The following is a 26,306-nucleotide window of genomic DNA, read 5'->3' on the forward strand; positions in this document are numbered from 1 at the left end:
CTGGGGGGCAGGCAGGGTTTGCTGGGGGGCAGGGGGCAGGGAGGGCAGAGCTGGGGGCAGGGTTCGCTGGGGGCAGAGCTCCTGGGCCCACCCTGGCTGGCACTGACCTGCTCTCTGCAGATCCGTCGGGTGATCGGGGACTTCGGGGTGCCCATCGCCATCCTCATCATGGTGCTGGTGGATTTCAGCATCCGGGACACGTACACGCAGGTCAGTGAGATGGGCCCCGTGTCAGGGATCCACAGGCTCTGTGCTGTGCCTGGACCTGCAGCCAGCTCCTGGGGGGACCCCTCAGCTGCCCTACCCCAGGGGTCCCCCTCTCCCTGCCTCCAATGGAGCCTCAGGGCTCCAGCCCTCCTGCTGCACCCCACGAGCTCTGCCAGTGAGTCCCACAGAGCCGGGGGAGCCTCATGCGCCCCACAGGGACCCACGCGCCCAGCCAGGACCAGCCCCGGCACCAGGAGCCTTTTCCCCCAGAGCAGGTTGCCGACCCCGGGACACCGCACGGGAAGCCCAGAGAGGCAGCAGCTCAGCCCTGGTGTGGCCTGGAGCTGGGGACCCGGCTGGTTCCGTCTCCCCATCCCCGTGTCTGTCCGCCCTGGGTGGAGCCAGCGTCCGTCAGCCCGGCCCCTGGTCCCGCTGGCACCGGCTGCCTCTTGGCTTCATCCCCATCCCCACCCAGCCTGTCCCGTGGCGCGGAATTCCCCCAGCTGGGCAGAGCCTGCCCCACGGCCAGGGTCTGCCCCATGGCCAGGGCCCCACGGCCAAGGCCCCGCAGCGCGACGGGCCCAGCGGCTCCGGACTCCGACGCCGGGCCGGAGCTGCCCGGCCTAGGGGGATGGGGCCACAGGAACGGAGCCCTAGAGATGGGGCACTGGGGCGTTATCACCATTCCCGTGTTCGTCCCAGCCTGCTGCCCTCTGCCCCCCACCTCACTGTCCCGTCATGCCTGCCCCCATCCCCTCTGCCCCCCAACTCCCCATCCCCCTCACACTTTCCCCCTGTCCTCCCCTGCCCCTGTCCCCGCTCACACCTGTCCACACCCCCCCGCCCCATACCCTCTGCCCCCACCCCCTCATCCACCCTCACACCTGCCCGCTGTCCCCCCTGCCTTCCAACTCCCCATCCCCCCTCATGCCTGCCCCCGTCATCCTTCCCCCATTCCCCCTGCCCCCCAACTGCCCATCCCCCCTGTCACGGACTCACAGATCGTGCCCACTCTTGGCCCCGTGTGGTCCGTGGGGGGGCCTCTTTCAGTGAGACAGCCCTTCTCGGGGGTCCACTCTCTCTCGGGGTCAGGCCCCTCCACCTCCTGGAGCCGCACCTCTCTGAGCCTTAGTACGTCTGTCTGTGCCGTGGGCCCCCTCAGGGAGTCCACTCGCTCTGGACCCCCGGGGCCTCTGCCCCCCGAAGGAGTTGATGCCACCCTGTTCTCTAGACCGGAGTGACTCTCAGCCAGTGTAAAACAGGAGGGTTATTGAGCGTTGAACCCAGCACAGGAAACTCTCCGGGCCTCAGGCCTGGCCTCTCTCAGCCCAGCACATCCCAGTCTCTCTGCATCCAGGTGGGCTCTGCCTGCTCCCCCTCTCCAGCCCAGAGCCCCCCTGCCTCCCAGCTGGGCATCTGATACCCCCGGGGCCAAGCCCCGCCTCTGTCCATTGTCTTCCCTCCAGGTAAACAGGGTCGTAAACCAGGGCCTCCTCTCCTCGCTTCTGTCCTCTGGCCCCTCTGGCTGGAACCGGCTGGTCAGGTCACTGGGTCCTCATTCTGCAGCCCATTGTCCTCCCACTGGCCAGAACCGGCTGTGTCTCCTCAGCTGGGCCTCCGGGTCACCAGGTCGCCAGGTCACTGGTCGCTGGGGTATCCATCCTCCAGGCCATCGGCTGGGTCCCCACGTCCTCTCTCCGGTCCTCTGCAAAACACACTCCGTCTCCCCTCACCTCGTTAAACCAGTAACACCCAGGGAAACTGAGTCCCACCCCCTCTGCATGCAAACCATTGAACCTCCACAGAAAACAAGAAACCCCCCCACTTCGTCACACCCCCCTCACACTTGACCCCTGTCCCCCCTGCCCCCACCTCCCCTGCCCCCCAAATCCCCATCCCCCCTCATGCCTGCTTCCTCATCTCTCCTGCCCCCCACCTCCCCAGCTCCTGTCCCCCCTGCCCCCACCTCCTTGTCCCTCCACATGCCTGCTCCCCCTTCTCCAGCATCCCCCACCCCCATTGCCCCCTGTGCTGAGGCCCCCCCAGGTTGTCTCTCACGGCCCCCCCATTCCCCCCACAGAAGCTGAGCGTTCCCAGTGGCTTCTCAGTGACGGCCCCGGAGAAGCGGGGCTGGGTCATCAACCCCCTGGGCGAGGGCAGCTCCTTCCCCATCTGGATGATGGTGGCCAGTGCCCTGCCGGCCGTGCTGGTCTTCATCCTCATTTTCATGGAGACCCAGATCACCACGTGAGCCGAGCCGCCCGCGGGCGGGGGGCCTGTGGGGGGACTATGGGGGGAGGCCCCGGGCTGTGGGGGCCGTGGGGCAGGCTGTGAGACACCACAGACTGGTCAGTAAGGAGCGCAGGCTGCAGGTGGCTGTGGGGGGCAGGAGTGGGCTGTGGGGGGCAAGTGGGGGGGGCCATGGGGTGGGGGGGACGTGGGGCAGGTGGGGCGGTTGTGGGGGGCAGATGGGGAGGCTGTGGGGCGGGGGGGGTCCGTGGGGCAGGCCCTGAGACACCGGTGCCCCCCCAGGCTGATCAGTAAGAAGGAGCGCATGCTGCAGGTGGCTGTGGGGGGCAAGTGGGGGGGACGTGGGGCGGGGGGGGCGGGGGGCAGGTGGGGGGGCTGTGAGGGCAGGTGGGGAGGCCGTGGGGCAGGGGTGGCCGTGGGGCAGGCCCTGAGGCTCTGGTGCCCCCAGGCTGATCATCAGTAAGAAGGAGCGCAGGCTGCAGAAGGGCTCCGGCTTCCACCTCGATCTGCTGCTCATTGTGGCCATGGGCGGCTTCTGCGCCCTCTTCGGGCTGCCCTGGCTGGCGGCCGCCACGGTGCGCTCGGTGACCCACGCCAACGCCCTGACCGTCATGAGCAAGGCCGTGGCCCCCGGCGACAAGCCCAAGATCCAGGAGGTGAAGGAGCAGCGTGTCACGGGGCTGCTGGTGGCCCTGCTCGTGGGTGAGTCCCGACGGCTGCCCCGGCCCCCCAGCCCACGGCGAGCGGGGGAGAGGCTCACGGGGGGTGGGCGGCGCTCAGGCCCAGCTGTGGGGCCGGGGAGGCTTTGGGGCATGGGGGGCAATCTCGGGAAGCCCTGGGGCTTGGGGGGGGGGGAGTGTCAGAACCACAGGGTGAGGGCTGCGCCCCCAGCTTTGGGACGGTCTCTGGGAGGCCCCTTCACTGGGCCAGCCCCGCTGGGAGTCCCGCTCTGCCTCCAGGGTGAGCCACACAGCCCCCCCGCCCCCTAGACTGGCCCTCTGGGCCTGCAGCCCCCCCCCCAACCCCGTGAGCTCCAGGCAGCGAGTCCCCCGGACACACCCTGAGGGAGACAGGGAGACTCGGCCGCTCGCAGGGACCAGGGCCCCTTGCTCAGCCCCGGCAGGGACACTGCCAGCATGGGCACAGCCGGGGTCAGTCGTTAGCGGGTACCGCCCGGCCTAGGGGCCTTAGGGCAGCCCGGGGCAATGAAGGGCGAAGCAGGGTCCGTCCTGGCCAGCCCCGAGCCCAGCCCGGCTGTGGGGAACCCTGGGGTCCAGTGCCATCTGTCTGTGTGGCCTCCTTGGTCAGACTCCAGGTGAGAGCCCGAGTGCTTCCCGCAGCCCCATGTAACCCCCCTCCCCCCTCCCAGCCCTGGGTTCTCCGCCGGGAATCCTCTGTGTGTGTGTGGGGCGGGGTGGGGAGGTGTCCATCCCCCTTGGGGGCGGGGGTTGCCGGGTGTCCATGTCTGGTAATTGGATTTGCTGATGGCCAGGGGAACCGCGCCTGTCTCAGCCGGCCCTGGGAGCAGACAGGCCCCTTCCTTCCCCCTCCCCCAAGGGCAACAAGGCCGCGTATGGGGAAACCGAGGCACAAACAAGACTCATACAAACATTACACAATTACTCCCACATTGTTACGGGGTGAGTAGTGGTGGGAGGGGGCAGGGCAGTGGTGGGGGGCAGGCAGCGGGGGAGGGGGTGTGTTTGCAGAGAGCAGGGGGGGGGGCGGAGGGCTCACATGGGCTCAGTGACTGCCCTCCCCCCCCCCCGCCCCCAGGCCTGTCCATCGTCATCGGGGACCTGCTGCGGCACATCCCCCTGGCCGTACTCTTCGGGATCTTCCTCTACATGGGCGTCACCTCGCTGAACGGGATCCAGTTCTACGAGCGCCTGCATCTGCTGCTCATGCCCCCCAAGCACCACCCCGACGTCACCTACGTCAAAAAGGTCTGCGACGGGGGGGGGCTCATTGGCAGATAGCGACGGGGGGGGGGCTCATTGGCAGATAGCAGCGGGCGGGGGGTGTCAGGTGTCCCATTCCAAACTGCAGGAGGGGGGTTGGAAGCAGCGTTGGGGGGGGGGAGCCAGCACCGGGAACCCGTGGGGGGGGGGCATGGAGCCAGCCGGGGGGCAGTGAGCCGGGGGGCAGTGAGCCGGGGGGGGGGGGGGGGTGGCAGGGAAAGTCGCTCTCGGCACCGGGCCAGGGCGTTAACCCGTGTGGCTCCCCGGCAGGTGCGCAGCCTGCGGATGCACCTCTTCACGGGCCTGCAGCTGGCGTGCCTGGCCGTGCTCTGGGCCGTCATGTCCACCGCCGCCTCCCTGGCCTTCCCCTTCATCCTCATCCTCACCGTGCCGCTCCGCATGTGCCTGCTCACCCGCATCTTCACCGCCCGCGAGCTGAAGTGTGTAAGTCCCGGGGGGGGGGGGGGGGACCAGGCCACAGGACGCCCTCAGCCTCCGCTGGGCCGGGGTGGGGGTGCGGGGGCCGCCCAGGGCCCGTGAGCCCAGCCGCATCCCCAGCCCCTGGGGCAGCTGGCGGGGCCGTGCCTGAGCTGGCCCGGTGCGGGGCCTGCCTGCCCTGGGGCCGCGGGAGGGGCTGGGGAGACGCTGCCCGGGCACTGGCGTGTGGGACAGCAGCAGCAGCGCTGGCCCAGGGCTCAGAGACGGTGGGGTCTCCTGGCGGCGCCGGCCCAGGGCTCAGAGGCGGTGGGGTCTCCTGGCGGCGCCGGCCCAGGGCTCAGAGACGGTGGGGTCTCCTGGCGGCGCCGGCCCAGGGCTCAGAGACGGTGGGGTCTCCTGGCGGCGCCGGCCCAGGGCTCAGAGATGGTGGGGTCTCCTGGCAGCGCCGGGGCTGCCTCTTCTCCGGCTCCCCGCCCACCCGCCGCGTTTGCACGTCTCTCCCCAGCTGGACGCGGAGGAGGCGGAGCCGATCTTCGATGAGCGGGAAGGGGTGGACGAGTACAATGAGATGCCGATGCCCGTGTGAGGGGTGCCAGCGAGTGACCCTGTGCAGGGCTGCGGGGCACAGGCAGGCCCCTGGCTGCTGCGCCAGGAGCTGCAGCGGCATCGCCCGGACCTGCGCCATCTCCAGCACCGTGGCCGCTTGGACTGTGCCCTGCACTCCCCCAGTGCCTGTGCCACGGTAGCCATGAGACGCTCACATCTCACCCCACGGCCCGGGCTGCAGCGCCCTGCCCTGCGGGGGGCCTGCTACCCGCCCTGGGCAGGGAGTGGGGCCCAGGGGCTGGCGCGGGAGCAACTGGGCCGTGCCGCCTGCCCCCAGCAACTGCCGTCCGAACTGTATCGTATGCTGGAACCTGCTCCCGCCACATCCTGTGTGCCCTCGGCGGGGTGGGGGGGCTGCACGAACAGACCTCCCTGCTCCAGCCCTGCCCCACCAGCCCCGGGCCCCACCCAGACAATCAGGTGTTTACTAAATTCCATGGGGTTTTATTTAAGAGAATAATTTAACTGTCAATAAACAGCTTTCTAAAGAACGTGGGGGGCCTGGCTTGGGGGGCTGCAGGGGGTATAATGGCTGGGCGGGCGGCTCACACAACGGGCCTGGAGCGAGCCGGGCTGGTGCCAGCAGCTGCTGCTCCGGTCGGTTTGTGCAGCAAACCCTGCCCAAGTCCATGTCGCCCCTGCACGATTTAACCGTCCCGGGGCTGGGCATGGCTGTGGTTGGACAGGAAGCAGCCCAGTGCCCCCCCCCCCCCCCCCGCCCCCCGGCTAGGCTGGGATGGGGCAACACCCCTGAGTACCCGGGGTGTGTGTGTGTGTGATGGGGCAGAGTTGCGTTGTGTTCCCGTTCCTGCCCTGCTGCAGGTCTGGCAGGACACAGGCTGTTGCTCCCAGTGCGAGTGGGGCTGGGGAAGCTGCATCTCCCGGTCAGGGGTCACTCGCTATGGCCAGACTATGACCCCCCGGCCATGGGCCTAGAGCCAGGCTGGCTCAGAGCTGGCAGGGCCACTCCCCTGGTAGGGTGCAGCAGGCAATACCCCCCCCACCCCACCCCAAGGCAGCCGCTCTCCGGGCCCCTGCACGGGGGCTATGGGGCACAAACCGGCCCTCACTAAACAGGACAGGACAGCACAGCCTTTTCTCCATTTTTATTGTAAACTTTGTCCCCACCACCCCAGTGGCACCTTGGTCTAGGCCTGGGGGCAAACAGCCCCATAGCTCCAGGGCCCCCCTGCCACTGCGCTTCCAGCCACCCCACGCCCTGTGCAGCCCATGGGGAAGAGGCAGTCCCAGCAGGCAGCAGGTGCTGAAGGCAGCTCAGGGAGCCCTACCCCCCCCAGCTCTGAGGACAAACAGGCCAGTGCTCAGCCCCCATGCCCCCCCCCTTTGGCAGACAGGAGCCTTGTGGGTGGAGGGGCAGGCCCAGCATGCACTGCTCCCCCTTGGGGCACTGGCCCAGCCGTTTACACCTGACACCCACCCCCATTGCTGCACCAGCCCGACCCCCGACCCCTCAGCAAATGCCAATAAATAACAGCCCCACGCTACTCCCGCCCGCTACCGCCAGCCTACAGCCCCTGGGCCGGGGGCTGCCCTGCCCTCAGCCCCCAGGGGAGGAAGGGGGCCCCCAGAAGCAGGGTCCTCGGCCCGCGCCGTGTCCAGCGTCACATGGCTCTGCCGCAGGAGGAGGTGGGTCTCTCGCCGTCACTGCGCCCCGGGGGCAGCGGCTGCTTTCAAAAGCGGAGCTCCCGCAGCTTCTGCCGCAGATAGTGCTTGGCCTCCTCCACGCCGCTCACCTTCTCCAGCTCCATGTAGGGCAGCTGCACACAGGACAGGAGGGTCACTTAGCACCAGCGCCAGTCTGGGGCAGCGTCCTCAGGCAGGGGCCTCGCCCCCGCTGGCACAAGGGCCTGGCTGGCGCAGGAAGGTAGGGATAGAACATGGGTCTTGGGCACAAGCGGAGCCCAGCTCCCCACCCCACCCCCGGGAAGCGGCTCCAGCCCCCCCTCAGGCTGCTCTTCTCCCCCCAAAAGCATAGGTCAGGTGTTGGGGTTCGTGGGGGTTGCTGCTGGCCTGTGCAATACAGGTCAGATTAAGGTGCGCTTATGGCCCCTCCATGGAGCTATGCATTCACCTAGAGGCTGGCTGCAGGTGCCCACCGCTGGCCTGGCCTGGTCCCCTCCCCACTTCCTTCCCTGACCGTAACTGGCTCCTGGAGACCTTGGCTACACGAATTGCTTCAAAATCCAGGTAACTCCTGCACCAGAGCAGAATCCAGGGGCAGCAGAGACGGGCCCCCCCCTCCACACTGCACCTGCCTGGCCTGATTCTCCCCCTGCCCCCAAGGCCATAGGGGGCACAGCGGCCACACCTGTCCCTCGCTGGATCCACAGACACAAGGTCACTGCGCCTCCATCTGCCTACAAGCTCTGTCACTCGGCGTCATGGCTGTGCCGCAGGACCTCACCCTGGCGCGAGGCTGGCAGCTTCCAGACCAATGGGCCGGGGCAGGCACCCTCACGGCCATTAGCTAAACACGGATTGCAGAATGGCTCTCCAAACTGCTGTCCCATCCCGCTGCCAGGTCCACGGCGGAGGGTTTGGTAAAGGGCTGGGCTGAGCTCCGTGACAGGCAAGTCGTCAGGACACTGAAGTTACCGAGCCAGCCGCCGAGAGGGCCGCAGTAGTTGAGGGAAAGGACGTAAGTGCGAGGTGCCAGACGCGTACAGCGAGCTGGCTACTTGCTAATCTCTGGGAAGAGACGGCCTGGCACTTACAGGATAGTGAGCCTCACGTCATTTCATAGCTGAAAGTATAGCAAAGAACAGAACGATCAGACACGCAGATGAACGCGATATGCTGGAGCTGAGTCAACGCAGCTTTTGTAAAGGGAAATCGTGCCTCACCAATCTACTAGAATTCTTGAGGGGGTCAAACAAACATGTGAACAAGGGGGATCCAGTGGATATAACGTACTTGGACTGTCTGAAAGCCTTTGACAAGGTCCCTCGCCAAAGGCTCTTAAGCAAAGTAAGCTGCCATGGGATAAGAGGGAAGGTGCTCTCATGGATTGGTAACTGGGTAAAAGACAGGAAACAAAGGGTAGGATTAAACGGTCAGTTTTCAGAAGGGAGAGAGGTAACTAGTGGTGTCCCCCAGGAGTCCGTACTGGGCCCAGTCCTATTCAACATATTCATAAATGATCTGGAAAAAGGGGTAAACAGTGAGGTGGCAAAGTTTGCAGATGATACAAAATTACTCAGGATAATTCAGTCCAAAGCAGACTGTGAAGAGCTAAAAAAGGATCTCACAAAACTGGGGGACTGGGCAACAAAATGGCAGATGAAATTCAGTGTTGATAAATGCAAAATAATGCACATTGGAAAACATAATCCCAACTATACATATAAAATGATGGAGTCTAAATTAGCTGTTACCACTCCAGAAAGAGACCTTGGAGTCACTGTGGATAGTTCTCTGAAAACATCCACTCAATGTGCAGCAGTCAAAAAAGCGAACAGAATGCTGGGAATCATTAGGACAGGGACAGATAAAGACAGGAAGTATCACATTGCCTCTAAATAAATCCATTATACACCCACATCTCGAATACAGTGGGCAGGTCTGCTCACCCCCATCTCAAAAATAATGTATTAGAAGTAGAAAAGGAACATAGAAGGGCAACAAAAATGATTAGGGATTTGGAAAAGCTTCCATATGAGGAGACACTAATAAGACTGGGACTTTTCAGCTTGGAAAGGAGACGACTAAGGGAGGATATGATAGAGGTCTATAAAATCATGACTGGTGTGGAGAAAGTAAATAAGGAAGTATTATTTACTCCTTCTCAGAAGACAAGAACCAGGGATCATCCAATGAAATTAATAAGCAGCAGGTTTAAAACAAACAAAAGGAAGTATTTCTTCACCCAACGCACAGTCAACCTGTGGAACTCATTGCCAGGGGATACTGTGAAGGCCAAAAGTATAACTGGGTTAAAAAAAGAATTAGATAAGTTGTGTGCAGATAGGTCCATCAATGGCGATTAGCCAGGATGGGCAGAGATGCAACCCCATGTTCTGGGTGTCCCTAAACATCTGACTGCCGGAAGCTGGGACTGGACGACGGGCCAGATCACTTGATAATTATCTTGTTCTGTTCATTCCCTCTGAAGCACCTGGCCCTGGCCCCGTCGGAAGATGGGATACTGGGCTAGATGGACCCTTGGTTTGACCAGTATGACATGCTGCGTGCAGCTTGGTTTCGCCCAAGTTTCACTGTGGTTCACGGAGGTGAAGGGTTTGGTTTAAGTGAAAATCAGATGCCACCTTGGAGAGGAATTTAAGGGGGGTGGGGTGGCTCAGCCTCACCTTACCCGCAGGGAAAACACTGTAAGGAGGAGGGAATTTGCCACATTGGCTTAAACCTTGCTAACTCTCCTGGCTGGAGCAATAGCCATGAGCTGGAGAGCACATGGACCAGGGAATACGGCCCCTAAGAACTACAGGCCAGGGAGGTTCCTGACTGAGGAGACAGACCTTGGAGAAACTTCCAAACAGTGGGACGAGAGAACATGGCATCTGAACAAGCGCATATTTGGCTGCTGAGGCAGCAGCTGCCTGAACCCAACAGGCCGTTCTCTGCCCTCCGGCTCCTGTTCTCTAGACTCGGGAACAAAAGATGACAGAGGCTGGCTGTAAAGCGGATGGACGACTCTCTTCCCCTCGAAGCTGCAGCCTGGGCTGGGGATTATAGAATCTCAGGGTCTGAAGGGACCTCAGGAGGTATCTAGTCCCACCCCCTGCTCAAAGCAGGACCAATTCCCAACTAAATCATCCCAGCCAGGGCTTTGTCAAGCCTGACCTTAAAAACCTCTAAGGAGATTCCACCACCTCCCTCCTTCTTACTGACGCTCCTTCGGGGCTCTTGGATGTACTGTTGGATTTCTGTTGGGCTCAAGGAGCCTCTGGCCACTGCCCGCTAGCCCGGTTCATTTAATCTTGGTCTTACGGATTCCCTTTTGTTCAGCAGCTCGTATATGTTCTGAGTGTCTCTTCCTGTTTGTTTCACTAGGATCCATGCCACCTGCGGGGATTTCACTTTCTTTGCTTCTGACCTGAGAGCCTATTTGACCATCTGCCTCGTATTTCAATCTCTTTCTGAAATGTAGTGTCACTGTCATAGAATATCAGAGTTGGAAGGGACATCAGCAGGTATCTAGTCCAACCCCCTGCTCAAAGCAGGACCAATTCCCAACTAAATCATCCCAGCCAGGGCTTTGTCAAGCCGGGCCTTAAAAACCTGCAAGGAAGGAGATTCCACCACCTCTCTAGGTAACGCATTCCAGTGCTTCGCCACCCTCCTAGTGAAAAAGTTTTTCCTAATATCCAACCTAAACCTCTGCCACTGCAACTTGAGACCATTACTCCTTGTTCTGCCCTCTGCCACCACTGAGAACAGTCTAGATCCATCCTCTTTGGAACCCCCCTTCAGGTAGTTGAAAACAGCTATCAAATTCCCCCTCATTCTTCTCTTCTGGAAACTAAACAATCCCAGTTCCCTCAGCCTCTCCTCATAAGTCATGTGCTCCAGCCCCCTCATCATTTTTGTTGCCCTCCGCTGGACTCTTTCCAATTTTTCCACATCGTTTTTGTAGTGTGGGGCCCAAAACTGGATGAGGCCTCACCAATGTCGAATAGAGGGGAATGATCACATCCATCAATCAGCTGGCAATGCCCCTACTTATACAGCCCCCAATGCCGTTAGCCTTCTTGGCAACAAGGACACACTGTTGACTCATAAGAACATAAGAATGGCCGTACTGGGTCAGACCAAAGGTCCATCCAGCCTAGTATCCTGTCTACCGCCAGTGGCCAATGCCAGGTGCCCCAGAGGGAGTGAACCTAACAGGTAATGATCAAGTGATCTCTCTCCTGACGTCCATCCCCACCCTCTGACAAACAGAGGCTAGGGCCACCATTCCTTACCCATCCTAACTAATAGCCATTAATGGACTTAACCTCCATGAATTTATCCAGTTCTCTTTTAAACCCTGTTATAGTCCTAGTCTTCACAACCTCCTCAGGCAAGGAGTTCCACAGGTTGACTGTGCGCTCTGTGAAGAAGAACTTCCTTTTATTTGTTTTAAACCTGCCGCCCATTAATTTAATTTGGTGGCCCTTAGTTCTTATATTATGGGAACAAGTAAATAACTTTTCCTTATCCACTTTCTCCACATCAGTCATGATGTTATAGACCTCTATCGTATCCCCCCTTAGTCTCCTCTTTTCCAAGCTGAAAAGTCCTAGCCTCTTTAATCTCTCCTCACATGGGACCCATTCCAAACCCCTAATCATTTTAGTTGCCCTTTGCTGAAGCTTTTCTAGTGCCAGTATATCTTTTTTGAGATGAGGAGACCACATCTGTACGCAGTATTCGAGATGTGAGTGTACTATGGATTTATATAAGGGCAATAAGATATTCTCCGTCTTATTCTCTATCCCCTTTTTAATGATTCCTAACATCCTGTTTGCTTTTCTGACTGCCGCTGCACACTGCGTGGACGTCTTCAGAGAACTATCCACGATGATTCCAAGATCTCTTTCCTGATTAGTTGGAGCTAAATTAGCCCCCAATCACACCGTATGTATAGTTGGGGTTATTTTTCCCAACGTGCATTACTTTACATTTATCCATATTAAATTTCATTGCCATTTTGTTGCCCAATCACTTAGTTTTGTGAGATCTTTTTGAAGTGCTTCACAGTCTGCTTTGGTCTTAACTATCTTGAGTAGTTTAGTATCATCTGCAAACCTCACTGTTTACCCCTTTTTCCAGATCATTTATGAATAAGTTGAATAGGATTGGTCCTACGACTGACCCTTGGGAAACACCACTAGTTACCCCTCTCCATTCTGAGAATTTACCATTTATTCCTACCCTTTGTTCCCTGTCTTTTAACCAGTTCTTAGTCCATGAAAGGACCTTCCCTTTTATCCCATGACAGCTTAATTTACATAAGAGCCTTTGATGAGGGACCTTGTTAAAGGCTTTCTGGAAATCTAAGTACACTATGTCCACTGGATCCCCCTTGTCCACATGTTTGTTGACCCCTTCAAAGAACTCTAATAGATTAGTAAGACACGATTTCCCTTTACAGAAACCATGTTGACTTTTGCCCAACAATTTATGTTCTTCTAGGTGTCTGACGATTTTATTCTTTACGACTGTTTCAACTAATTTGCCCGGTACTAACATTAGATTTACCGGTCTGTAATTGCCGGGATCACCTCTAGCGCCCTTTTCAAATACTGGTGTTACATTAGCTATCTTCCAGTCATTGGGTACAGAAGCTAATTTAAAGGACAGGTTAGAAACCATAGTTAATAGTTCCGCAACTTCACATTTGAGTTCTTTCAGAACTCTTGGGTGAATGCCATCTGGTCCTGGTGACTCATATCCAGCTTCTTGTCACTGTGACCCCTAGGTCCTTTTCTGCAGAACTGTTGCCTAGCCATTCGGTCCCTAGTCTGTAGCAGTGCATGGGATTCTTCCGTCCTCAGTGCAGGACTCTGCACTTGTCCTTGTTGAACCTTATCAGGTTTCTTTTGGCCTGATTTCTCTAAGTCCCTCTGTATCCTATCCCTAACCTCCAGGGTATCTACCCCTCCTCCCAGCTTAGTGTCAGCTGAAAACTTGCTGAGAGTGCAGTCCACGCCATCCTCCAGATCATTAATGAAGATATTGAACAAAACTGGCCCCAGGACCGACCCTTGGGGCACTCCGCTTGAAACCGGCTGCCAACTAGACATGGAGCCATTGATCACTACCCGTTGAGCCCGATGATCTAGCCAGCTTTCTATCCACCTTACAGTCCATTCATCCAGCCCATACTTCTTTAACTTGCTGGCAAGAATACTGTGGGAGACCGTATCAAAAGCTTTGCTAAAGTCAAGGAATAACACGTCCACTGCTTTCCCCTTATCCACAGAGCCAGTTATCTCATCATAGAAGGCAATCAGGTTAGTCAGGCACGACTTCCCCTTGGTGAATCCATGTTGACTGTTCCTGATCACCTTCCATTCCTCAAAGTGCTTCAGAATTGATTCCTTGAGGACCTGCTCCCTGATTTTTCCAGGGACTGCACTCGGTCCTGCTCTGTGCCAGGAAGGGATAACCCTCCATCTGCTGTGTTCAGCCAGTCAGCGCCCAGGCTTTCAGGGCAAGACATGGAGACGGGGGGGGGGGGGGGGGGGGCAGTTTGCTCTTGAACCTGTGGCTGCAAGTCTGGCCAGCTGGGGAGACAGACTGGTGGCTGTCTGGACAGATGCAGTAGGGCTGGGAGCCAACAGAAGCCAGGACAATAAGGGGCTATGTGTACTACCAAGGCTACATCCTGCCAGATGGATCCTATGAGCTGGGGTGTCAGGGAAACAGGAGGAATGGCATAAAAGAGAACTTCAAATCAGAGGATGAGGGAAAAGCCTGGAGGGACCCTGGTCTGGCACCTGCTCTGGGGCAGACGAGACGACATCTGCTCTTCTTGGCGGTGGCAAAGCAGGTCCATCCTAGCCGGGCCCCCTGTGCGGAACACAGAGAAGAGTCCTTCAGAGCCCACCCCGCCCCATGGGAACTGTCCTGGCTGCGAGGTGAGCCAGCAAAGCGTGGCTTGTTCCTGGGAGGGGATGGGCCCTGGGAGCTACCCTGTGCAGAGAGAACCATGTCCTAGCTGCTCACTTGCAGACTGGGGTGAGCAGGACCAGCCCTGCCTGTTGCTACAACACCATGCGGAGGTGGGTCTCAGGATCTCACTGCTGAGATGACATGGAATTCCAGCATATGGATAGAGTAGGGGACCCTTTCGGGGACCCTATGCCTGGAGTTCGTAGCTGGTTTAGAGGCCCTCCCCTATCTGCGGTGAGAGGGGTGCAGAAGGGTAACCCTTTGCACCGTCTGAGGACTGTGTGCCAGGCTAAGGGCCATACGTGAAGGAGGCTGCTGAGCAGAGATGGGGCCCACCTATCGAGGAAGGGTATCTTTGGGTACAGACTGGCTAGCCTAGTTAGGCTTTAACTCAGGTTGGATGTGGGCAGGAGACAAAAGCCCAGAGGTACGGCAAAAACATGGAGACCTGGGAGATGGGTCAGAATCTGGGGGGAGCATGGGCCATTATAGGAGGGACAAGGGAGAGACAAGAGGGAACATAGTGGGGAAATCAAATCAGTATCTTAGATGTCCGTATACTAGTGTGAAAAGTAAGGGGGAATAAGCAGGAAGAACTCAAAATGCTAGTGAATAAACAGAACTATGTATCATAGCTGCCATCACGGAGACTTGGTGAGATAACACGCATGACTGGAATATTGGTATAGAAAGGTACAGCTTGCTCAGGAAGGACAGGCAGGGGAAAAGGAGGAGGTGCTGCCTTCTATATAAAAAATGTACACACTTGGACAGAGGTTGAGATGGAAATAGGAGACAGACTTGTTGAAAGTCTCTGGGTAAGGATAAAGGGGGTAAAAACCAAGGGTGAGGTCATGGTAGGGGTCTACTACAGACCACCTGTCATAAACATACAGCTAAGGGTAGCATAAAATCCCTCCTTTACCTGTAAAGGGTTAAGAAGTTCAAGTAACCTGGTTGGCACCTGCCCAAAAGGACCAATGAGGGGAGAAGATACTTTCAAATCTGTGGGGGAAAGTTTTCGTTTTGTGCTGTCTTTGTGTTCTCTCCGGGTCAGCGAGGAACCAGGGCAGGGAAAATACATCTCCCAAAGCCAGACCTGAACTAAAGGCCTCTAAGATTACAAATTGTAGGTAATAGGAAGGAAATGCGTTAGATTATCTTTTGTTTTAGCTTATGAATTGTCCCTGTGCTAACAGGGAGGTTTATCCCTGTTTTTGTAACTTTAAAGTTTTGCCTAGAGGGGAAATCCTCTGTGTTTGGAATCTTTTTGTTACCCTGTAAAGTTATCTTCCATCCTGATTTTACAGCCGTGATTCTTTTATCTTTTTATAAATAAACTTCTTTTAAGAACCTAATTAGGACACTGAAAAACAAAGACCCATGAGTTTGATCTGTGCTCACGTTGTAACCAATTGATTGGTATATTATTCTCAAGCCTCCCAGGAAAGGGGGTGAAAGGGCTTGGGGGGATATTTTGGGGAAGGCAGGGCTCCAAGTTTGGGCTCCTCCCTAAATGTTTGTGTAAATCACTTGGTGGTGGCAGCAGTATTCATCCAAGGACAAGGAAGAATTTGTGCCTTGGGGAAGTTTTTAACCTAAGCTGGTAGAAATAAGCTTAGGGGTCTTTCATGCGGGGCCCCACATCTGTACCCCAGAGTTCAGAGTGTGTGTGTGTGGGGGGGGAGAATCCTGACACCACCTAACCAGGAAGAAGAGGTGGATGAGGCTTTTTTTAAACAACTAACAAAATAATCTAAAGCACAGGATGTGGTGGTGATGGGGGACTTCAACTACCCAGACATCTGTTGGGAAAACAACACAGCAGGGCACAGATTATCCAACAAGTTCTTGGAATGTATGGGAGACAATTTTGTATTTCAGAAGGTGGAGAAAACTACTTGGGGAGAGGCTGTTCTAGACTTGATTTTAACAAATAGGGAGGAACTGGTTGAGAATTTGAAGGTGGAAGGCAGCTTGGATGAAAGTGATCACGAAATGGTAGAGTTCATGATTCTAAGGAATGGTAGGAGGGAGAACAGCACAATAAAGACAATGGATTTCAAGAAGGCAGAGTTTAGCAAACTCAGGAAGTTGGTAGGTAAGATCCCATGGGAAGCAAGTCTAGGGGGAAAAACAACTGAAGACAGTTAGCAGTTTTTCAAAGAGACATTATTAAGGGCACAAGAGCAAACTATCCCACTGCGTAGGACAGATAGGAAGTCTGGCAAGAGACCACCCTGGCTTAACCAGGAGATCGTCAATGATCTGAACCTCAAACAGGAGTCCCACAAAAAGTGGAAACTCGGTCAAATTACAAAGGATGAATATAAACAAATAACACAAATCTGTAGGGACAAAATTAGAAAGGCCAAGGCACAAAATGAGCTCAAACTAGCTAGAGACATAAAGGGTAACAAGAAAACATTCTACAAATACATTAGAAGCAAGAGGAAGACCAAAGACAGGGTAGGCCCATTACTCAGTGAGTGGGGGAACAATAACAGAAAATGTGGGAAATGGTAGAGGTGCTAAATGACTTTTTTGTTTGTTTTCACCAAAAAGGTTAGTAGCAATCAGATGTCTAACATAGTGAACACCAGTGAAAATGAGGTAGGATCTGAGGCTAAAATAGGTTAGATCACTTCAAGTCACCAGAGCCTGGTGAAATGCATCCTAGAATACTCAAGGAGCTGACTGAGGAGATATCTGAGCCATTAGCAATGATCTTTGAAAAGTCATGGAAGATAGGAGAGAGTCCAGAGGACTGGAAAAGGGCAAATATAGTGCCCACCTATAAAAAGGGAAATAAGGACAATCCAGGTAATTACAGACCAGTCAGCTTACCTTCTGTACCTGGAAAGATAATGGAGCAAATAATTAAGCAATCAGTTTGCAAACACATAGAAGATAATAATGTGATAAGTAACAGTAACACGGGTTTGTCATGAACAAATCATGTCAAACCAACTTAATAGCTTTCTGTGACAGGGTAACAAGTCCTGGGGGGGCAGGGGGTGGTAGTCGTGGTACATCTTAACTTTAGTAAAGCTTCTGACACTGTGTTGCATGACTGTCTCATAAACAAACTAGGGAAATACAACCTAGATGGAGCTACTATAAGGTGGGTGCAGAACTGGCTGGAAAACCGTTCCCAAAGAGTAGTTAGCAATGGTTCACGGTCATGCTGGAAAAGGGCATAACGAGTGGAGTCCTGCAGGGATCAGTTCTGGGGCCGGTTCTGTTCAATGCCTTCATCAACGAGTTAGATAATGGCATAGAGAGGACACTTATAAAGTGTGCGGACGATACCAAGCTGGGAGGGTTTGCAAGTGCTTCGGAGGATAGGATTAAAATTCAAAATGATCTGGACAAACTGGAGAAATGGTCTGAAATAAATAGGATGAAATTCAATAAGGACAAATGCAAAGTGCTCCCCTTAGGAAGGAACCATCAGCTGCACACGTACAAATGGGAAATGACCGCCTAGGAAAGAGTACTGCGGAAAGGGATCTGGGGGTCATAGTGGATCACAAGCTAAATATGAGTCAATAGCGGAACACTTGCAAAAAAAAAAAAAAAAAAAAAAGCGACCATCATTCTGGGATGTATTAGCAAGAGTATTGAGTCCAGTTCTGGGCCTGACATTTCAGGAAATTGGAGAAAGTCCAGTGAAGGGTAACAAAAATGATGAAAGGTCTAGAAAACATGACCTATGCGGGAAGATTGAAAAAACTGGGTCTGTTTGGTCTGGAGAAGAGAAGACTGAGAGGGGACATGAGAACAGTTTTCAAGTACATAAAAGATTGTTACAAGGAGGAGGGAGGTAAATTGTTCTCGTTAACCTCTGAGGCTACAACAAGAAGCAATGGGCTTAAATTGCAGCAAGGGAGGTTTAGGTTGGACATTAGGAAAAAGTTCTTAACTGTCAGGGTGGTTAGACACTGGAATAAATTTCCCAGGGAGGCTGTGGAGTCCCTGTCATTGGAGGCTTTTAAGAGCAGGTTGGACAAACCCCTGTCAGGGATGGTCTAGTTATTACGTAGACCTGCCTTGAGTGCAGGGGATTGCACCAGGTGACCTCTCGAGTCCTACCTTTCTAGGATTCCCTGATGTTTAGTGGGCTGGGAAATAGACCCCAGACAGCCTCGGAGCGGGCGGAGGTGAACTCTGGCGAGTGGTGTCACGTGTATGCGTGATACCGTGTAACCTAACAGCCCAAGCCAGGTTCTTGTCGCAGTTGCAGAGTTTCCCTTGGGGTGGAGACCAGGGATGGCCTGACACCTCTCAAGGAAGGTGTAACTCTGCCCACGGGCAATCCAGACAGCCCCTATGAATTCTGTGCACAGGGAGGAGAGAGGCAACTTGTTGTAATTCGCTCTCAGTCGCAAGGAGCAAAAGGCTGAGGGCAGGGTAGAGCGTGTCTCAGAGGTGTGCGCCAGCCCAGCCAGGCATTCTGTGACACTGCAAACAGCTAGAACCTTGTAAGGGAACAGTCCAGTCGTGCTGTGAAGCAGGGGCAGCCTCTGGGCCGGACAAACTGCTGTGTGAAAACACACATGGGGAAGGTTGACAGCCGCACGACAACCCTGAGCATCTAGAGGGCGTGAGGGAGGCTCGTGTTGCCTTCTGAACTGGAGCTGATGGACTAGGTCAGCCACCTCCCCCTTTTCTTCTGGGTAAGTGGTGAGAACAGAAGTCCCTCCTTTAGAACTCCTGAGATGGGCCTTCTACAGCTCCTGTGGGAGACAGGGTGTGACGGAGCAGGGCGGGTTTGACCTGGGAATGGAGCCTGGGAGTTACATTGAGATACCTGAGCCAGGAGGGGGGGTGGGAGAAGTGACACCTTCTGCCCGGGAGACTGGACAAAGGAGAGGAGCAGCAGAGTGGAGTGGAGAGAGCTGCTGGAGAGTTTTGGGAGTTTGTAGTTTTTGGGCTGGGAGGTGCAACGCAGGGAACCCCAAGCTGGGGTCTAAGCTCCCTGCGCTCCCCAAGAGGACTTGATTGAGGGGTCCTGGTTGTATCTACGAGCTCTGTTGTAGACTGTGTTCCTGTTATCCAATAAACCTTCCGCTTTACTGGTTGGCTGAGAGTCCCGGTGAATTGCAGGAAGCCAGGGGTACAGGGCCCTGAGTCCCCCACACTCCGCGACAACTGGTGGCAGCAGTGGGATATACTGCACCCCGTGGGCGGTGCTTCCTGCAGTAAGTGACTGGGGAGCAGTAAAACGAAGGGGGATCAACGGGGACCAGGTGGGCTGAAGAATCAGAGAGAGACGGTTTCAGGGGGCGATTAACCCCTGGGAGTGTGTGACCAGTGAAAAGGACTGTTGCAGTGACAGGGTCCCCCGGGGGATCACAGCGAGCGGGCCCAGGGCAGAGGAGTCTGCAGCTTGACCCTGGCAGAGAGGTGGTGACCTGAAGCAGGGCTGGCACACTAGGGGTCCCCCTGGAACGGTGGAAAGCGGAGAGTGCAGGCCGGCGAGTGGCCTGAGGAGGATTATGCTAAACGCCTTAAGAGCGACCTGGTGGAGCTGTGCAGGCAGAGGGGGCTGCGCATTGGGAGGTCCACCAAAGAACAGCTCATTGCCCAGCTGGAGGAGAGGGATCGCTTGGATGAACCGAGCCTGTCCCTGAGGGAAGCCGCCCGGCGGATGCAGCGTGGGCCCCGGGGCCTGACCTGGCTGGGAGGGGACAGACTGCTGCCGAGGACATCCGGAGACCCTGCCTACCTATACCTAGGGGAGCGGTTGGGGGAAGCCCAGCGAATACCGAGGGCACCCTGACCCCGGCAGCCAGCAGGGGATTGTCCCGGCGGAGCTCCTCGTCCCGGTAGCGGATGCGACTGGAATGTGACAGGGAGTTGAGACTGAAAGAGCTCGAATTAAGGCAGCAAGAACTGAAGCAGGAGCCGGAAGAACGGGAAAAGCAGCGTCAGCATGAGGAGAACCAGCGTCAGCATGAGCGGGAAGAGAAGGAGAACCAATGTCAGCATGAGCTGGAACTGGCCAGGCTGAGGAGCAGTGGGGCCCCGGCTGCGGCGAGCGAGGGGGGACCCAAGACTGCAAAGAGCTTTGATAAGGGCTTCCTGGCCCAGCGTAAGGAGGGGGAGGACATGGATACCTTCCTGACGGCCTTTGAGAATACCTGCGAGCTGCTCCAGGTTGACCCTGCAGACAGGCTCCAGTTTCTTATTCCCTCACTGGACTCCACAGCCAGGGAGGTGTACAGCCGACTGAAAGGGGCGGAGACAAGGGACTATGAACTGTTCAAAAAGGCCCTGCTCTGCGAGTTTGGGCTGACCCCTGAGATGTACCGGAAAAGGTTCCGAAGTCAGCGTAAAATCCGTGAGGTCACATACCTACAACTAGCCAACCGGGCCCAGGGGTATGCCCGCAAGTGGACAGCTGGGGCCCAGACTAAAGAGGACCTGCTTAACCTATTCGTACTGGAGCACGTGTATGAGCAGTGCCCATCCGACCTGAGGCGATGGTTGATGGACCAAAAGCCAGAGAACCCGTAGCACGCAGGCCAGCTGGCCGACAGGTTTGTGAACAGTCGGGCAGGGGATAACCGGGAGGAGTCCCAAAGGAACAGGTCCGCCACAACGCAGAGAGAGAGTCATTATGGGACCTCCCAGCGAGGAACTGTGGAGAACCCCCACCAAAGGGGAACATACAGCGTAGGTCCATCCGACCCACTCGAGGGGACCCACGGGACATGGGCTGCTATCACTGTGGCCAGAGAGGCCACATATGGGCCCAGTGCCCCAGGCTCAGGGACAGACTGAGCAGACCGAACCCACAGAGTCCAGCGGAGGGCAACAAAAATGATTAGGGTCTGGAGCACATGACTTATGAGGAGAGGCTGAGAGAACTGGGATTGTTTAGTCTCCAGAAGAGAAGAATGAGGGGGGATTTGATAGCAGCCTTCAACTACCTGAAGGGGGGTTCCAAAGAGGATGGAGCTCGGCTGTTCTCAGTGGTGGCAGATGACAGAACAAGGAGCAATGGTCTCAAGTTGCAGTGGGGGAGGTCCAGGTTGGATATCAGGAAAAACTATTTCACTAGGAGGGTGGTGAAACACTGGAATGCGTTACCTAGGGAGGTGGTGGAGTCTCCTTCCTTGGAGGTTTTTAAGGCCCGGCTTGACAAAGCCCTGGCTGGGATGATTTAGCTGGGAATTGGTCCTGCTTTGAGCAGGGGGTTGGACTAGATGACCTCTTGAGGTCCCTTCCAACTCTGATATTCTATGATTCTATGATTCACAGAGGGTTGACTGGGTAGAGACCCAGCCAGACGAGGGGCAGCATTCCCAGGGAAGGGGGGCTGGCAGCGTACCACCTGCTAAGGAGGGAGAAGAGCTCCAGGCCAGCTCCTCTGGGGGGCTGGATGCTCCAGACTCAGGGTTTTCAGTTTATACGGTGGGCGCGGGGCTGTCCCTCTGCAGAGGGTGCCTTGTTCCCCTGGAGGTGGATGGGAGGAAGGTCAATGGATACTGGGATACGGGCGCAGAGGTGACGTTGGCCCAGCCCGAGGTGGTGGCCCCAGATCAGGTGGTGCCCGACACCTACCTGACCCTGACAGGGGTGGGTGGGACCCCATTCAAGGTGCCTGTGGTGAGGGTACACCTGAAGTGGGGGGCCAAGGAGGGCCCCAAGGATGTGGGGGTACACCCACATTTGCCCACTGAGGTATTGATGGGGGGGGACCTGGAGGACTGGCCAAGCAACCCCCAAAGGGCACTGGTTGTGACCCACAGTCAGAGCCGGCGAGGAGCACTGCGCCCTGACCTTGGGGAGGGTGCCTTGCCCGAAGCGCAGGACCCTAACCCGGTGGGGAGGGAATGCCCAGGGACACGGCTCAGGGAGGCTGCAGCTTCAGACCCAGCCGGCGAGAGGGAGCAGGTCCCCATCCCTGTCCCAGCTGCTGAGTTCCAGGCTGAGTTGCAGAAGGAACCCTCCTTGCAGAAGATAAGGGACCTGGCGGATCTCAGGGCGGTACAGACCGTGGGGAGAGGCTGCCAGGAGAGGTTCCTGTGGGACAAGGGGTTCCTGTACCGAGAATGGGCTCCCCCAGGGGAAGTGGAGTCGTGGGGGATCAGGAGGCAGCTGGTGGTCCCCCAGAAGTTTCGCCACAAGCTATTGTACCTGGCCCATGACATCCCTCTCGCAGGGCACCAGGGAATCCGGCGCACCAGGCAGAGGCTGCTACAGAACTTTTACTGGCCTGGGTCTTTACCAACGTCCAGCAGTACTGCCGATCCTGTGACCCCTGTCAGAGGGTGGGGAAGGCCCGGGACAAGGGGAAAGCGGCGTTGAGACCTTTGCCCATCATAGAGGAGCCTTTCCAGAAGGTGGCTATGGACATAGTGGGACCTCTCAGCAAGACGACCTGGTGAGGGAAGAAATACATTCTGGTGGTGGTAGATTTCGCCACCCGCTACCCCGAGGCGGGTGCCCTTATCGTCCATCGAGGCGGACACTGTGGCAGATGCGTTGCTGACCATTATCAGCAGAGTGGGGTTTCCCAAGGAAGTCTTAACGGACCAAGGGTCCAACTTCATGTCGGCCCTACTCCGGTGCTTGTGGGAGAAATGCGGGGTCCGGCACAACTGGGCCTCAGCGTATCACCCCCAATCCAACGGGCTGGTGGAGAGGTTCAACGGGACACTGAAGATGATGCTAAAAACATTTATGAACCAGCACCCGCAGGACTGGGACAAGTACTTATCTCACCTGCTGTTCGCGTACAGGGAGGTACCCCAGGAGTCTACCGGGTTTTCGCCTTTCAAACTGTTATATGGAAGGCAGGTAAGGGGGCCCCTGGACCTGATGAGAGATGAATGGGAGGGGAAGGCCACTCCCGATGCAGAGTCGGTGGTGGAGTATGTCCTGACCTTCCGGGAACGACTTGCCGAGCTCATGCGCCTGGCCAGGGAGAATCTGGCCCGAGCCCAGAGGAAGCAGAAGGTCTGGTATGACCGCACAGCATGGGCCCGCGCCTTCGCCACCAGGGATCAGGTGATGGTCCTCATCCCCGTGAGGAAGAACAAACTCCAGGCCGCATGGGAAGGGCTCTTCAAGGTTGTCAAGCAACTAAATGAGGTAAACTATGTGGTGGAGCTGTCTAACCGGGCACACCACCGCCGGGTGTACCATGTGAATGTGATGAAGCCATATTATGACAGGGGGGATGTGGTGTTGGCCACGTGTGGGCACTGGGAGGAGCAGGGAGATGACTCTTTAGTAGATCTATTCCCTGGGACAAGAGCTGGTTCCCCCCGGAAACAATTCCCCTCTCTGATCAGCTAACCCCTACCCAGCAAGCTGAGATCAGAGGGGTGCTGCATCTGTACCAACAGCTGTTTTCCAACCAGCCTGGACGCACTAATCTGACTGTCCACCAGGTGCAGACAGGGTCGCACCCGCCTATAAAATACTCTGTGACGAACTGGGCCTGTTCTCACTGTGGTCTGTGAATGCTGACAGGGGAGTGTGGCTGGGATAGTCTGCATTGCGGGATGGGAGTCTGCCCGAGGGCGCATACCTGAGTGTGTAACATGAGAACCCAGGAAGGGGTTGAAGGCCAGGTGACTCCTTAGCCCGGGAAACTGGACAAAGGCTGTGGGAGGGGTCGCTGGAAGCAGAGTGCTGGAAGCGAGCTGGAGAGATGGCTGGGAGGCAGAGATGGCTCTGACCCCCCCCCCCCCAAAGGGGGGAGGGCTGGGATGCCCTGGGACCCCAAGCTGGACTTAACTGAGGGGGTCCTGTTGTCTGTGCCTGCAAGACCTGTCTTGGACGGTATTCCTGTCATCCAAATAAACCTTCTGCTTTACTGGCTGGCTGAGAGTCATGGTGAATCGCAGGAAGCCGGGGGTGCAGGGCCCTGAGTTCCCCAATACTCCGTGACAACTCCCCCTTCCGAGTCACAGGGAAAACCACTCAGGACCTCGAAAGAGAGGTCAATGACATGGTGGCATTGGGGGTGATCCAGCCTCCTCCAGTCCTTGGGCCTCGCCGGTGGTGCTGGTCCCCAGAAAGGACGGGATGATCCGGTTCTGTGTGGACTATCGGAAGCTCAATGCCATCACTGTAGCCGATGCCTACCCCATGCCCAGGCCGGACGAGCTCCTAGACAAGCTGGGAGGCGCTCGGTACCTTACCACCATGGATCTTACAAAGGGCTATTGGCAAGTGCCGCTGGATGCAGATGCCAGGCTGAAATCGGCCTTTGTCACCCCTCTGGGGCTCTATGAGTTCCTGACCCTGCCTTTCGGCCTCAAGGGAGCGCCGGCCACCTTCCAGCGCCTGGTGGATCAGCTACTGAGGGGGATGGAGAGTTTTGCTGTGGCGTATATTGACGACATCTGTGTCTTTAGCCAGACCTGGGAGGACCACATATCCCAGGTTAGACAAGTGCTGGACCGACTCCAGGAGGCTGGGCTGACCGTAAAAGCTGAGAAGTGCAAGGTGGGGATGGCTGAGGTATCCTACCTAGGCCACCGGGTGGGAAGCGGCTGCCTAAAGCCGGAACCAGCCAAAGTGGAGGTGATCAGAGACTGGCCCGCTCCTCAAACCAAAAAGCAGGTCCAAGCCTTTATTGGGATGGCAGGGTACTATCGGAGGTTCGTGCCCCACTTTAGCGCCATAGCCACCCCCATCACTGAGCTGTGCAAGAAGGGGAAGCCAGACAAGGTGGTCTGGACTGAGGAGTGCCAGGAAGCTCTCCGGGCGCTGAAGGAGGCTCTGGTCAGTGGCCCAGTTCTGGCAAACCCAGACTTTGACAAGCCCTTTTTGGTGTTCACCGACACCTCAGACATGGGACTGGGGGCGGTGTTAATGCAGGAGGATGAAAAGGGGGAGAGACACCCCATCGTGTACCTGAGCAAGAAGTTGCTACCCCGGGAGCAGAACTACGCGGCCATCGAGAAGGAATGCCTGGCCATGGTGTGGGCCCTCAAGAAACTAGAGCCATATCTCTTTGGGTGACACTTCACCGTGCACACCGACCACTCTCCTCTGACCTGGCTGCACCAGATGAAAGGAGCCAACGCCAAGCTCCTGAGGTGGAGCCGGCTCCTGCAGGATTATGATATGGACGTGGTCCATGTGAAGGGAAGTGCCAACCTGATAGCGGACAGGTTGTCCCGGAGAGGGAGCCCTGAACTTCCCCAGGTCACTGGTCAGAGTGACCCCACTCAGTTCAGTCTCGAAGGGGGGAGAGATGTGACTGAGAAGGGAGCGGGGCGGGTTTGACCTGGGAATGGAGCCTGGGAGTTACATTGCGCTATCTGATCTGTAACCTGAGCCAGGAACAGGGGTGGGGGACCCGACACCTTCTGCCCCGGAGATTGAACAAAGGAGAGGAGGAGCAGAGGGGAGGGGGGAGAGAGCTGCTGGAGGGATTTGGGACGTCTTCAGTTTTGGGCTTGGAGGTGCAACGCAGGGAACCCCAAGCTGGGGTCTAAGCTCCCTGCGCTCCCCAAGAGGACTTGATTGAGGGGTCCTGGTTGTATCTACAAGCTCTGCTGTAGATTGTGTTCCTCTTATCCAATAAGCCTTCTGCTTTACTGGCTGGCTGAGAGTCACGGTGAATCGCAGGAAGCCGGGGGTACAGGGCCCCACACTCCGCGACACAGGGATAGGGGCGAGGGGGAATGCACGGAGCAGCCTTTGGTAGCTGCTGTGATGTAATCCCAGCCCAGGTCTGGGAAAAATGGGAAAGTGCAACAAAAGCGGGGTAGAGCGAAGGAGGCTGTGGTGGGATCGGTATGAGGCTCTCAGACCCGAATGCCAGTTCTCCTCCTTGGGGACAATGTAGGGGGGTGGTAGAAGAGACAGGAGCTCCCTGCAGGAGAAGCGATGTTTTCTCTGGGCAGTATAGTCAGCTATCTCTGTTGGCAGGAGGTTTTCTGTCCAAACTCACTCCGCTCTTGACATATACACCTGCTACCAGGAGAAAACCACATACCCAGGGAGCTCAGCATTCCTAAAGTCCTTTGGGGTGTGCAACCACCCAGCCGGATGGGAGCTAATGGTTCAGCCCCTGGAGGGGAACATCTTGAGTAACATTTTGGACCTCTCTGGCAACCCCTGAGAGTGGGAGGCAGGATGCCCAGGCTGGGCCAGGGTCACTTGCAGAGAGGTTCTAACCGCTGCATTCCTTGGCTCAGGCTACCCACAGGAGCTTGTTATCAGGAAGAC

The 26,306-nt window shown here is 56.7% G+C and overlaps 2 protein-coding genes across 8 annotated transcripts in view; one reads left to right on the forward strand and one right to left on the reverse strand.

Moving 5' to 3' along the window:
• SLC4A2 (solute carrier family 4 member 2) overlaps positions 1–5,779 on the forward strand; it is an 82,680-nt gene extending 76,901 nt beyond the window's left edge. For all 7 annotated transcript variants that reach the window (XM_054016971.1, XM_054016976.1, XM_054016974.1 and 4 more), the window contains 6 exons: positions 121–210; positions 2,288–2,454; positions 2,906–3,159; positions 4,234–4,403; positions 4,689–4,862; positions 5,362–5,779. In XM_054016971.1, coding sequence (XP_053872946.1) covers positions 121–210; positions 2,288–2,454; positions 2,906–3,159; positions 4,234–4,403; positions 4,689–4,862; positions 5,362–5,442 — 936 coding nt within the window. In that variant the 3' untranslated portion in view covers positions 5,443–5,779. The remainder of the gene's footprint in view (positions 1–120; positions 211–2,287; positions 2,455–2,905; positions 3,160–4,233; positions 4,404–4,688; positions 4,863–5,361) is intronic.
• Positions 5,780–6,553: 774 nt separating this feature from the next.
• The window catches only part of FASTK (Fas activated serine/threonine kinase), a 49,415-nt gene continuing 29,662 nt past the window's right edge, over positions 6,554–26,306 (reverse strand). Inside the window, exon 10 of the mRNA XM_054016979.1 lies at positions 6,554–7,240. Coding sequence (XP_053872954.1) covers positions 7,154–7,240 — 87 coding nt within the window. The 3' untranslated portion in view covers positions 6,554–7,153. The remainder of the gene's footprint in view (positions 7,241–26,306) is intronic.

This window comes from Malaclemys terrapin, chromosome 2 (genome assembly GCF_027887155.1).
Source record: "Malaclemys terrapin pileata isolate rMalTer1 chromosome 2, rMalTer1.hap1, whole genome shotgun sequence".
NCBI classification, from domain to species: domain Eukaryota; kingdom Metazoa; phylum Chordata; order Testudines; family Emydidae; genus Malaclemys; species Malaclemys terrapin.